The 12,523-nt window shown below is 52.5% G+C and overlaps 2 protein-coding genes across 4 annotated transcripts; both read right to left on the reverse strand.

The window, feature by feature from the left end:
• Positions 1-2: 2 nt before the first annotated feature.
• PRPF3 (pre-mRNA processing factor 3) lies at positions 3-11,353 on the reverse strand. 2 transcript variants are annotated; one of them, XM_074529143.1, is made up of 16 exons: positions 11,199-11,353; positions 9,248-9,403; positions 7,586-7,716; positions 4,702-4,848; positions 4,515-4,598; positions 4,189-4,385; positions 3,039-3,345; positions 2,346-2,512; positions 1,844-1,926; positions 1,589-1,732; positions 1,325-1,424; positions 1,110-1,223; positions 898-1,016; positions 564-647; positions 418-479; positions 3-253 (listed from the first exon to the last, which is right to left on the reverse strand). In XM_074529143.1, the coding sequence occupies exons 2-16, from the start codon at positions 9,390-9,392 to the stop codon at positions 107-109; spliced, it is 2,031 nt and encodes a 676-aa protein (XP_074385244.1). In that variant the 5' UTR covers positions 9,393-9,403; positions 11,199-11,353; the 3' UTR covers positions 3-106. The 2 variants fall into 2 exon arrangements, with proteins under 2 accessions (XP_074385244.1, XP_074385243.1); XM_074529142.1 differs by having other exon boundaries at positions 4,189-4,409.
• Positions 11,354-11,433: 80 nt separating this feature from the next.
• MRPS21 (mitochondrial ribosomal protein S21) lies at positions 11,434-12,467 on the reverse strand. 2 transcript variants are annotated; one of them, XM_074529218.1, is made up of 3 exons: positions 12,367-12,467; positions 12,075-12,159; positions 11,434-11,650 (listed from the first exon to the last, which is right to left on the reverse strand). In XM_074529218.1, exons 2-3 carry the CDS (start codon positions 12,155-12,157, stop codon positions 11,470-11,472), a joined length of 264 nt encoding a protein of 87 aa, XP_074385319.1. In that variant the 5' UTR covers positions 12,158-12,159; positions 12,367-12,467; the 3' UTR covers positions 11,434-11,469. The 2 variants fall into 2 exon arrangements, with proteins under 2 accessions (XP_074385319.1, XP_074385317.1); XM_074529216.1 differs by having other exon boundaries at positions 12,075-12,431.
• Positions 12,468-12,523: the final 56 nt, after the last annotated feature.

Below are 12,523 nucleotides of genomic sequence, written 5' to 3' on the forward strand. Positions count from 1 at the left end.
GCTACGGCGATTTGTTTTAAAAAATATGTCTTTAATAGGGGTGCTGAGGAGAGCGATGGGAGCTGTGTGGCTCAGGGGCTGTGGGGCAGGAGCAGCCATGGCAGGCTCAGTCCGTGGACTCGAGCACGGACTCGCTGAGCGCCAGGTCCCAGTAGTGCTCGGCGCTGTGCTTCTTGAAGTGCTCCCGCGCCATGTTCTCCGTGGGGCACTGCTTGAACTTCATCTCGCCGAAGCTGCGATCCTTCGCCGTGCCCTGGAGGGAGATAAGGGGTGAGGTGTCACCTCAATTCCCACCCGGCTCCAGGGGATGTGGGGAACGCAGCAATATGTGGTTTTATTTAGGTTACAGCTCAAGGAATGGGATGGAAAGTTGGATCCCACCTCAGCACCTCACCTTTGTTTTCTTAAACAACTCACCTCCCAAACCAGAGAGCATTTGTTTGTTTTCTTAACGGACTCCTCGTCAGACTCATCATCATCTGCAAAAACCCCACAATAAAGCTCATTTAGCCCCTGAGGTGGAGCAGGACTCCCCCCTCTCCCAGCAGCACAGCATCTCTCACCCTCTCCCTTTGTGTTTGACGTCTGCTCGTCCCACTTTATTCGATGCAGCATAAGACGTTTGAATTTCTTCTGTGCTTTAGGGCCTGTGGAAGAATCAAGATTCAACATTTTCAGAAAATCTCCTAATCTGCAGCTAGCAATGGTTCCCTTCCTCATGGAATGATCTGGGTTTTCTGACTGGATTACTGAGCTCTGCATCATTAACAATGTAATTAAGGGAGTTTCTAATTGCATCCTCACTTCCTTGTCCTTCCCTAACCCCATCACCAATTTCCACAGCAATTCCTGCTGGAGGCAAGCCCCACAACGCTCTGTGGTGACCCAAGTTCTCACCTCCTTCTACCACCACCACATTGACATCTTTGTGCAGAACCACCACTCCTGTGAGGTACAGCTGCCCAGCATTCGCCTCGATTTTGAATTTTTTTGCTGGATTGCTCAAGTTTCGAACCCTAAAGAAAAGATGAAAAAAATCAAATATTTGTGAAACACCAGAACTGAGAGGTCCCTGTGCCCACCTGTGAGCTGTCTCTGAGCTCACTCACCTGTACACAGCTATGTGAACCCCCTGGGAAACATCTTCCTTGAGCTTTTTCACCTTCTTGGCTTTCCGCTGCTCTGCCGTGAGCTTCCTCGCTGCGTTTGCCTCCTCGTGAGCCCTGGAAACAAACAGCACTGAAAAGACTGATCCTAAACAAAACAGCAGCACTCAATCTACCCAAAAGTGTCCCAAAATGTCACAGTACAAGGTGCCACCTACTTCTGTCTCTTGGCCATCTGTGCTCGGACGTGAGCTTCCACCTTTGTTGGGTCCTGCACAGCTTCTGTGCCCAGCACCCGCATCAGGTTGGAAATCCTCACTGCAAGGCAATGGAAGAGGTGCTGGGAGGGCTCCTCTTGGAGAGAAGCTCCCACTGGACAGCTCTTCCCCACCAGAACAATTGCACAAACACAAACCCAGTGTCTGTGTGGATTTCAGATCCCTGCAATCCCAAAGCCTGCCCAGGGCCTGGCTGTCACTCACCTTTGGGCTCTGGTGGTGGCATCAGGCCCAGCCTGACCTTCTCCTGCAGCTCCTTCTGGGCTTCTCGCCGTGTCTGGCGCCGTAATTTCTTCTGCTCTTTCTTTGTTAAATACACGCCCAGGGTCACTGGCGTGTCACTGTCCACTGGAGGGAAATGAGAGCATCAGCAATGTGCCCTGGAGGATCCAGGGGGACACTGGCAGTGCCACACAGAGGGGATGGGGCTGCTGGATGTGCCCAAAGCCAGGGCCATACCTGGAGGGTTGAGCTGGGCTGGGTGCTCCACCAGGTTGGTGATCCCAAAGTATTCGTCCTTCTTTGAGGTCGTGCCACCTTTTCTAGAAAGGAGAGAGTTGGGCATCATGGAAGAATTGCCAGCATGAATTCCTGCACAAATCCCAACCCAGAGCTCGATGGGCTGAAGGAGACCCACGGTGGTGTTAATGTACAGGTGTGTCCCCACATTTTGGGGTTCAGAAGCAGAGCTCCACATCCATCGTGAACAAAACTTGTGCAGAATGTAAATAAAACCAAACTTCCTCAACTTTGGGCTAAAACATCCCTGCAACTCCACAGCAGCTGCCTACCACAGCCCCCCAGAGAAACTTTGGGAGCAAACCCATCTCTCCAAGATGAGAGGTGGAATTTGATGCTCAAGCACAAACATCTGGCCTGATTTTCCACGTGTTTCCCACACCCACTGTGCAGGTCCCAAATTCCTGCTGTGGCAGAACCATCAACACCTGGAAATACTCACAGATCCAGGCCATTGGGGATGATGTAGGAGTCCCACCACTCAATCTCTGGGATCTCCCCCTCCTTCAGCTCCTTCTTTGGGGTGATCAGAGCTAATTTGGTGGAAGTGTGAATCCCAGTTTTCCTGGCAGCCTGGGAGATCTCTGCCTGCAGCTTTTCTAGCTGAGCCTGAGGAGGAAAATGGAACAGAAAGGTCATTCCAAACCAGCAGAAGCTCTGTGAAGAGCTGAACACAAATCATCTGCTGATTTATCAGGATTCTCAAACAATCTGAAGCAGAGAGAAACCACACAGCACATGATGGAGAGGGGAAGCTCTCAAGCCTGCCACAACTCTGCTCTTGTTCCTGAGCCTTTCAGGACCATGGAACATTCCCAAAGGAACATCTCCCTCTAGGGACTGCATCCCTCGACTTTTTCTCTCCCCAAGAACTTGGAGCATTTTAACAAAATTCCTTTAAATCTCCACTTCTGATTGATCACTCAACCAGAATGAGATTTGTTTTCTTGAGAACTTTACAATGTTTTGTCAAAAAATGGAGATTTTGCCCTTCAACAGGTGCTGACTTGGGCACATACCATCCCAACAAAACCAGGGTTTTTAAGAAAAAGTTTCAGGTAATTTGACTGGAAAACTTCAGAATCAAAGCCAGCCCAGGAGAGGAGAATCCCCTCCTACCCAAGACCTCTGATACCTTTGTTCTCAACCTTTGGGCAATTTTCTCAAATTTGCCTTTTTCATGGAACTTAAAGGTGCGTTTCTGCCGCTGGGCCGGGGTTATGGAGACCCGGGGGTCAAAGTATGTGTTTGATTCCATATCCTCTGAGGGCTTTTCCTTCAGCTGCTGCTTGAACTGCTCTCTCTTCACTGCTCTGATGTTGGCTTTCAGGGTGGGCATGCGGTGGGTGAGCTCGATCTCCTTCCCGCTGGCATCCACTGTCCGGCCCTGCTCATCCAGGATCAGAGGGGTTGGCTTGGTCTGATCCTTCAGCTCCACTTTCCTGAGGGGCAGGATAAGATATGTTCTATTCAAATGTGAATACAGCACTAAATCAAAGGAAATTGGAGCTTATTTCAATTGTTTCTATATTTTTACAGCTCATCTGTAGTGCCAGAAGAGACTCCAACCTTGGAGAAAAGACTCCAATCTCTGCCAAGGAGGAGGAACCTCCATTTCACTTCTTTTATATAAATTTTATATAAAATTTGTTCCTTCAGCAGCAGTTAAAGCCATTGCTGGGGAACCAGCAGCACTGGAGAAGTGTCACTATCAGATTTTCTGAAAAATCCCTGTCCTATTTTCTGAAAAATCCCTTTGCCAGGATTTCTTCTCCTGGGAAGCTGAGAAGCTTCAGAGAAAAAGGAAAACAATAATTATCTGATTGCTTCTCTTGTGTTTTGCTGCTTTGGAATGTGCTCTGGAGTTTGTATGATTGGTTTAAATGTGAATTGTTTTTACTTAATGACCAATGAAGAGACAGTCATGAGTTTTAGCCTTTGGTCTGTATCCTTTCTCTATTCTTTAGTATAGCATTAATATAATATAACGTAATGTAATGCAATGTAATGTAATGCAATGTAATGTAATGCAATGTAATGTAATGCAATGTAATGTAATGCAATGTAATGTAATGCAATGTAATGTAATGCAATGTAATGTAATGTGATACGTGATATAATGTGATATAAATAATAAATATAATATAAATAATAAATATAATAAATATAACATAATATAATAATAAATTAGCCTTTTAAGAACATCAGATTGACTGATCTCTCCCCTTGTTGGGGTTGCCTGTAAATTCCCCAGAGAAGCCTTTGGGCTCCCCCCCGGTACTCACGGCGGCGCGATGCCCATGGCGTGCAGGTTGGCCAGTCCCACCATGTTGGCATTGCCAATGAGCCCTGGTTTCAGTGCCAGCTGAGCCTGGATCCTGGCCTGCAGCTCTGCAGCTTTCCTGGCTTTCTCAATGGCATCGTTCATGAACGTGGCTGCCTGAGAGGGCTGGATGGTGTTGCCGATGGGGAGCCGCTCCGACTGGGATGAGGAAGAAATTTTGGGCTGTTGAAAGAGAAGGAAGTTTTGCTCCATGCCTGTTCCAGCAGACTTAGGCAAACATATCACAGCTGAAACAGGGGCCAGGGATGTGTGGGATTTGCCTGTTACCTGTGGGGTTGGAGGACTGATGAAACTCAGCTGCTTTTTCCTCTCCTCAATCTGTCGCGTGGCTGCCTCCATCATCTGTTTGATCTGTGGGACAAAACAGACAGCGAGTTTTCCTTCGCTCTGTTTGGGATCCAAGTTAGGAGATAAGCTCTGCACTGTGAGGGGACACAGCCCAGCTAAGACTGACCTGGAGCTTAGTCAGCATCCCTGGGCTCTCTGATGGGGGGCCTGGAATGACTTCAGGCTCATCCTCAACCTCCTCAAACCGCGGGATGCGCCGTTTCTTGACACCAGAGGATTCCTTGGACACCTCAGAGTCATCACCAAACACATCCTAGTGTAAGGAAACAGCAGAAAACTGGGTTAGAACAAAATGTTCTCCTCCCAGAGCAGGATTTGAGATGAGAAACCAGCAGCATGTCTCAGCTCCAGCTCCATAACGCAGAATTCCAGGGTGGCACGTGCAGGCTGAGCCCAAGCCCAGCCTGGGCCCTGCTCCCCCACCAGAGAAACACCAATGAAGTCCATGCAAGAGGAGGAGACATCACAGGGATGAGCCTGCCTAACAGCACCACTGCTCCCCTGGCTGCTCAGAGGGGGGACTGGCACTGAGGACATGTGGAAAGACAGAAATGGCCTGGCCAGAGCTGATCTGACTGGGATAAAAACATCTCCACATCTTCCACCAACCTGAGAGGGTTTGGTGAAAGAATCTGTGCTGTCCTACCAAGCAAAAGGAGGATGTGGCTCTGTTCCCAGGGAGTGTTGGGACACCTGCAGCATTCCCTCACACTCCAGAGAAGCACATGGAGCACTGGCCCCTCTGATGGGCTTTCAGCAGCCTCACGTCACCAAACAAAAGGCACAGCACATTTTCCACAGAGCTCTGCTCAGGCCCAGCCCAGGATCTGTGGATTCCATCATCAGTGCCTGGTTTGTGTGTGGAAACCTGGATGTAGTGTGTGTGTGTGCCAAGGTGTTATTTGAAAAGAAAATATACACACCGGTTGGGAGCGTTAGATGCAATCCCTTCTTCACTACAACGGTTCATATCCTACAAGGACACTTCCTCAGCCACACAGGTACTTCTTGGAAAACCTACAAGTTCAAGAGAAAGGACTTGCCCATAGTATAAAGTGTGGAAACTTTACGTTCAGTTCCTGACCTTCCCAAGCCATGGCCTACCCCAGAGTGAACCGAGGAGCGGCAGCAGGGCCGGGGAACCAGCACTGCCCGACGCCATGGGGACAACAGGAGCCAGGAGGAATCCCTGTGCTGGGGCAGCCTCAGTCAGTCTGAGAGTTCTGCCACCTCACAGACCACTTGGTGTTCCTGCAGGGTCCAGACAGACCCAGAGTGCAACGGATGAGTGCCAAGAGATGGGATTGCAGAGAGAAGAGCGAGGATTTGGAAGGAGGGACATCTCCCTCCATGCCAGGAGCCAAGAGAAGAAGGAGCAGTTTCTGCTCTTGCTGCCCAGCCCAGCTTCTGGCACAGCCAGGAACTCCAGCAGTGCTCAGGCCAGACAGCCCTGTGGCTTCACTGGGGAAAGGTCCCCTGCTGCAGCCCCAGCCCTGCTCCTGCTGCCATCACCAGATGGAACTTTGCTGGTGGGAGATCCCTGCTGCCATCACCAGATCCCTACTGCCATCACCAGATCCCTACTGCCAGTGAGAGATCCATCTGCCATCACAGATCCCTCTGGCAGTCAGAGATCCCTGCTGCCATAACCAGATCCTTGCTGCCATCACCAGATCCCTGCTGCCATCACCCTACTGCCATCACAGATCCTTCTGCCAGTGAGAGATCCATCTGCCATCACCAGATCCCTGCTGCCATCACCCTACTGCCATCACAGATCCTTCTGCCAGAGATCTCTGCTCCTATCACCAGATCCCTCTGCCATCACCAGATCCCTCTGCCATCACAGATCCCTGCAGCCATCACCAGATTCATCTGCCATCACCAGATCCCTCTGCCATCACCAGATCCCTCTGCCATCACCAGATCCCTCTGCCATCACCAGATCCCTCTGCCATCACCAGATCCCTGCAGCCATCACCAGATTCATCTGCCATCACCAGATCCCTCTGCCACCACCAGCTCCCTCTGCCATCACCAGATCCTTCCTGCCATCACCTGCTCTCCCCAGCAGGCTCTCCCCACACTGCTGCCATCACCAAGTGGTGGCACTGCCACTGTCCCCACCTCTGCCATGCCCAGAGGAGCACTCGGATCTCCAGCCCTGCTCAACCCTCACACTCCCACAGCCCCAGGGACCAGCTCAGAAAAGAATTCCTGGAGGGAAATGGGGAGTCCCAAAGAGTCTCCCAAAGAGATGCAGATGCTGACAGGACTGCTCTGGCTCACTGAGGTTCAGTGCTGACTGCAATGTTGGGGAAACTCAGAGTGTTCTGAAATAGAAACCTCAGGAAGAGTGAAAGGAACATCACTGTGAGCAGGAGCAGCACAGAGAGAGACTGTCAGACTTGGCAGAGTGATGGCAAAATGGAATTCTGCAGGATGCTGAGAGAAGGCCTCAAGAGAAGAAAGAAGTGAAAACAGCTTTGGATGCACCTTCCACCATCCCAGGCAAGGCAGAAACAGCAGAGCAATGGAATCCCAGCTGGAATCAATCCTGTGCTAGGACAGGAGCTGCCAAAAACCACCTATTGCTGATTCTGGGTGGAGAAAGGGAATGAAAACCCCCCAGATCATCCACCAGAGCCCCAGTGCTGTGTCAGGGCACAGGGAGCAATGGGACATCACTGGGAGCAGCTCCAAATGAAAACAGAAGCACAAGGAGCACTGAGAAGGGAGATGGATGCCCATGGATTCACTCCAGCAGCCTCACAGAAAGCCAAAGCCAGGCTTCCACCTCGGCTTTGGGAAAGAGAACCACAAGGTAAAGGCTCCCACACTTCACCATGGAGAGGAGTCATTTCTCTTGAACATTCCAAGCTGTACCTCTCTGGAAGAGGAGAGTGTGCCAGAGCACCAGTGCTGCCTGCAGGCCCCCCAGCCACAGGAATAAACCAATCAATAATTAAGAATCAATAATCAATAATCACCTTTAGCTCCCGTTTGCGGTTCCGGTCGCTGTTGGATTTGGAGTGCCGGGAGCTCCGTCCTTCCTCCACTGCCTCGAAGAGTTTGTCTACAAATCTCAGGGTGGAATCATCCAGGAAGGGTTTCAGGTGGTCTGCAAAGGAGGAAAATCCCATCAGTGCTGAATTCTGAGCTCGAGGTGGGCAAGAGGATGGAGAACCCAGAGATTCCTTGGGAAATGGAAACCACTTAAATTTAAACGTGATTCAAGTCTACAAACTTCAGGTGTGATTCAATTTAAGTGTGGTTCAAGTCTACAAACACAGGGAGACCTGGAAGCCTCTGGGATCTGTGGATTGTGTTGTCAGGAGCTTTAAACAAAGGGATTAAGGCAGAAGCAAAGCAGGGCTGTAATGGGCAAAAAAGCACCTTAGTTAAATTACCATTTCCAGTTCCTTGGATAAATAATTAATTTTTACTTGTATTTTGTAAAACATCCCAAGGCCTCCAGCTGAGTCTAGTAGGGCTGTAATGGGCAAAAAAAGCACCCTAGTTCAATTATCATTTCCAGTTCCTTGAATAAAGAATTAAGTTTTACTCATTGGATTTTTTAACACATCCCAAGGCCTCCACCTGAGTCTGCCCTGACAGATTTTCCCCTCCTTACCCGAGAGAACCACCCTGTGCCTCTGCCCCTCCACCCTGGTGAGGTTTTGGGGCTATTTCCCATTACCATTTCCAGTTTATTGAATGAAGAATTAATTTTTACTTTGATTTTTAACACATCCCAAGGCCTCCAGCTTTGAGTCCGCTCTGACAGATTTTCCCCTCCTCACCTGACAGAACCCCCCTGTGCCCCTTCCCCTCCATCCTAGCAAAGTTTGGGGCTATTTTCCATTAAGAGAACTGCCCTGTACTCCTGCCCCTCCACCCTGGCAAGTTTTGGGGGTGCTCATTTCCAGTTCCTTGAATAAGGAATTAATTTTTACTTGTTGTATTTGGTAATTCATCCCACGGCCTCCAGCTGAATGTGACGGATTTTCCCCTCCTCACCTGAGAGAACCACCCTGTGCCTCTGCCCCTCCACCCTGGTGAGGTTTTGGGGCTATTTCCCATTACCATTTCCAGTTTATTGAGTGACAAATTAATTTTTACTTTTATTTTTAACACATCCCAAGGCCTCCAGCTTTGAGTCCGGCCTGACAGATTTTTCCCTCCTCACCCGAGAGAACCCCCCTGTGCCCCTGCCCCTCCATCCTAGCAAAGTTTGGGGCTATTTTCCATTAAGAGAACTGCCCTGTACCCCTGCCCCTCCACCCTGGCAAGTTTTGGGGGTGCTCATTTCCAGTTCCTTGAATAAGGAATTAATTTTTACTTGTTGTATTTGGTAATTCATCCCACGGCCTCCAGCTGAATGTGACGGATTTTCCCCTCCTCACTTCACGGAGTGTGACAGAACTGCCCCTCCAACCTGGTGAGGTTTTGGGGCTATTTCCCATTACCATTTCCAGTTTATTGAGTGAAGAATTAATTTTTACTTTGATTTTTAACACATCCCAAGGCCTCCAGCTTTGAGTCCGACCTGACAGATTTTCCCCTCCTCACCTGAGAGAACCCCCCTGTGCCCCTTCCCCTCCACCCTGGCGAGGTTTTGGGCTGTTTTCCAAGCCCAGCTCTGGACATACCAGCTGCTTTTTTCTTGTCCATGCCCTTGCCCACGCAGTTGAGGGCTGCAGTGACCACGGTGGGCTCCGAGAAGCCGAGCACTCGTTTCACCGTTTTCTCGATCCATGGCTTCAGCTCGTCCAGCTCCCGCTTGGACAGAGACATCTCTGCTCAGGCTGCAAGGAGAAACAGCAAACAGGGCCCTGGGCTTCATCACCTCATCCAAATCACCTCTGCGAGGTGAGGTTTTGGAGAAATGTGGCACACTTGAGATAGCTCTGCTGCTGTAGGTGGGGTAAAATCAGTAGGTGGTGTTGGAAACAGAAAAGTTTTAATAAAAGGCAAAATAGCAAAGCTCTTTAGAGAGAAAACTTGAGCTAGGGGCTCTTGAAGAGGCTCTTGTTTATAATAAAACATCCCACAAAAGTAATTTGTTCTTTTCTTTTTCTAATTAATTGCTTAGGTGAGACCTTTTGGCTTCTGTCCAATTTCCTATCCTTAAATTTGAAGTGAAATCCCTAAAATCTTATCCTGTCCAATTTCCTATCCTTAAGTTTGAGGTGAAGTCCCTAAAATCTTATGAAGTGTCCTTTTACCTAATTGAAGAAAGAAACTTTTGGGCTTTTTTCCTTTTTTAGGAGATAAATGGTAATTTAGTCACTTTGTTAACAAGGTGCAAATTCCTGCAATCACCTCCTCCCTCGGGGATCAGCTCCACGGGTGGGAAAAGCTTTTGTGGGCTAAAATGAGATAAACCCCATGAGGAGGAAGGTCTGAGCCCCCCAAATCCCTCCATGGGGTTTGGGAAAGAGAGAAGCACAGAGAGGGGAACATGTGGGACCCCACTGACCCCACAAAACAACTTGAGCCCCTTCCCCAAGGGGCAGCCCCAAATCTGGGCTGGTTTCTGGCACTCACATCCCCTCAAAGCCAGGGTTGAGGCTGCAACTGCTTTTAACTGGGCCCTAATAGGATTTGGGGAAATCTCCTTAGGGCTGAGCTGGAGCTGGGCACTGAGGTGGGGCTGGATGGACACCTGGGAGAGCTGGGAATGGGTCTGGGGTCAGGAATCCTTACTGGGAATGGGGTCAGTTATCCTTCCTGGAGCTGGGAATGGGGTCTGGGGTCAGTTATCCTTCCTGGAATTGGGAATGGGGTCTGGGGTCAATTATCCTTCCTGGGAACGGGGTCTGGGATCAGGGATCTTTTCTGAGATTGGGAATGGGGTCAGTTATCCATCCTAGGAATGGGAATGGGGTCTGGGGTCAGGGATCCTTACTGGGAATGGGGTCAGTTATCCCTCCTGGAATTGGGGTCCTGGGGCCCCATTCCAGGTCCATGAGCAGTTCCAGGAGGTCACTGCTGCTCCCTCCAAAGCCTGGAAACCTCTGCAGGTTCTGCTTTTCCTGGCAGCTTCCTTACAGCCAGGTTCAAACAGAGCCCAAACTCAAATCCCGGTGTTTCCCTCACGAGTTCTGAGCCTGCAGAGGCTGAGGGCAAGCGGGACTCACAAATCACAGCCCCAAGACACCAACAGCTCTGAGCGCGTCCGTAATAAACCACAAAATTCGTGTAATTAGAGCTAGGTCAGCCTCCACCGGGAAAGCAGCGGCTTCACTTCACTTCCCGGCTGTTCCCGTGTCACACCGGGACAGCGGAGCCGCCGTGGGGAGGGGACACAACCCCGGCACCGGGATCAATGAACGCGGCCGAGCACTGCCGGGGTTCTGCCTCACACGGACAGACAGACGGAGCTCCGGAGACACGGAGCTCCCACCGACCCCGCTCCCACAGGGCCCGGCATCCCCCGGTGCCGTGGAGCTCCGCCCGGGGCCCGGCCCGGCCCCCTCAGCGCGGCGCGCCGGGCCCGGGGCCACCTCCGCCACCGCCTCCCGCCCTCCCTCCTTCCCGCCAACCCGCCCACTCCCTCCGCTCCCTACACGCCCTCCGAGGCCCCCCAGTTTCCCTCACCGGCGCCGTTTTCCCTCACGCCGCTCCCGGTCCCGGCCCGGCGGCCCCTGACGGTGACGGCGCGTCGGGGCGGAAGCGGAAACGCACGCGCGGCGCGTGCGCGGCCGGGGGCGCGCGGGGGCCGCCGGGAAGGCGGGACCTCAAAGTGGCGCGCGCTCAGCCCCACCCATCGCCCCGCCCATCGCCCACGCCCATTTCCCCTCACATCCTCATTAACCAAATTCAATTAAAATAATTTAAGCGAGACGGTTTTTATTGGGACCGGACCCCCTCAACAGCCCAGCCACGGGTCCTGGCGGGCGCTCCTGGCCAGGAAGGCGATCTTGCGCGCCATCTCGGCGCAGTACACCCGGCGACACGCCTCGAACGCCCGCCGCCGCCGCTCCCGGGTCGGCTTCTCGTAGTAGCGGGAGCGCCGCACCGCGTCTGCCACGCCGTCCTGCGCCAGGATCCTGCGGGAGGGGAGAGGAGACAGCGGTGACAGCGGCAGGGAAGGATCCGGGATGAGCCAGCCCATGCTGGTAGCCCTAGGCACGGCCCGGTCTCCCTGCGCGCCCTCCACTCGGTCCCCATGAGGGCCCTCAGCGCCTTCTCCTCGCCGTCCATCCATGAGGGGAGCAAGGAGGGGAAGGAATCCCCCGAGCTCCGTTTAAGGTGGGATGTACGAAGGTGTGTGAGCAGAGAGCTCAGCGATGGCAGCGCCTCCTCCTGCGCTTCCCGAGGAACATTCCTTTATTTCACTCTGCTTCCACCTGAGCCGAGCGGATGAGAAAAGCCCTGTCCGACCCTCCCGTCACTTTCTGCTCCAGAAATTCTTCTTCTGAACCCAATGCGTGAAGGAATTGCAGCCCCTCCGGAGTTCCCCCGTGTGCTCACCTGTTGAGGACGCCGTACGCCGCCTCCACGTTCCCGTTCTGCACCATCACCGTGCGGCCCACGAAGCGCAGGTGGTTCGCCATGGCTGCGGGATGGGGCCGGTGGAACCGGGCGGTCCCGGGGCTCGGGGGAGCCGCTCCCTCCTCCCCGCGCCCCGGGTTCAGAGAGGGGCCGGTGCTTCCCGCCCCGCTCCCGGGGACACCGAGGGGCCCAAGGGAGCCCGAAGGGAACACAACAGGGACCCCCCGCACCCGGTCAAGCTACTCCCGGTAAGGTCCCGTTCCCGACTAACCCCGGTGAAGCCGCGGCCGCTCCGCGCCGGTACCGGAAGCGGCTGAAGGCGGAATTTCCGTTGGGAGGGATTTCCGGTACTACCGGAACTTCCGGCGGGCAGAGCCGGGACCGGCGGGGCCTCTCCGGGTCCCACAGCGGAGGGGATTGGGGGGCAC

The sequence above is a fragment of the Zonotrichia albicollis genome, chromosome 30, assembly GCF_047830755.1.
Source record: "Zonotrichia albicollis isolate bZonAlb1 chromosome 30, bZonAlb1.hap1, whole genome shotgun sequence".
NCBI lineage: Eukaryota > Metazoa > Chordata > Aves > Passeriformes > Passerellidae > Zonotrichia > Zonotrichia albicollis.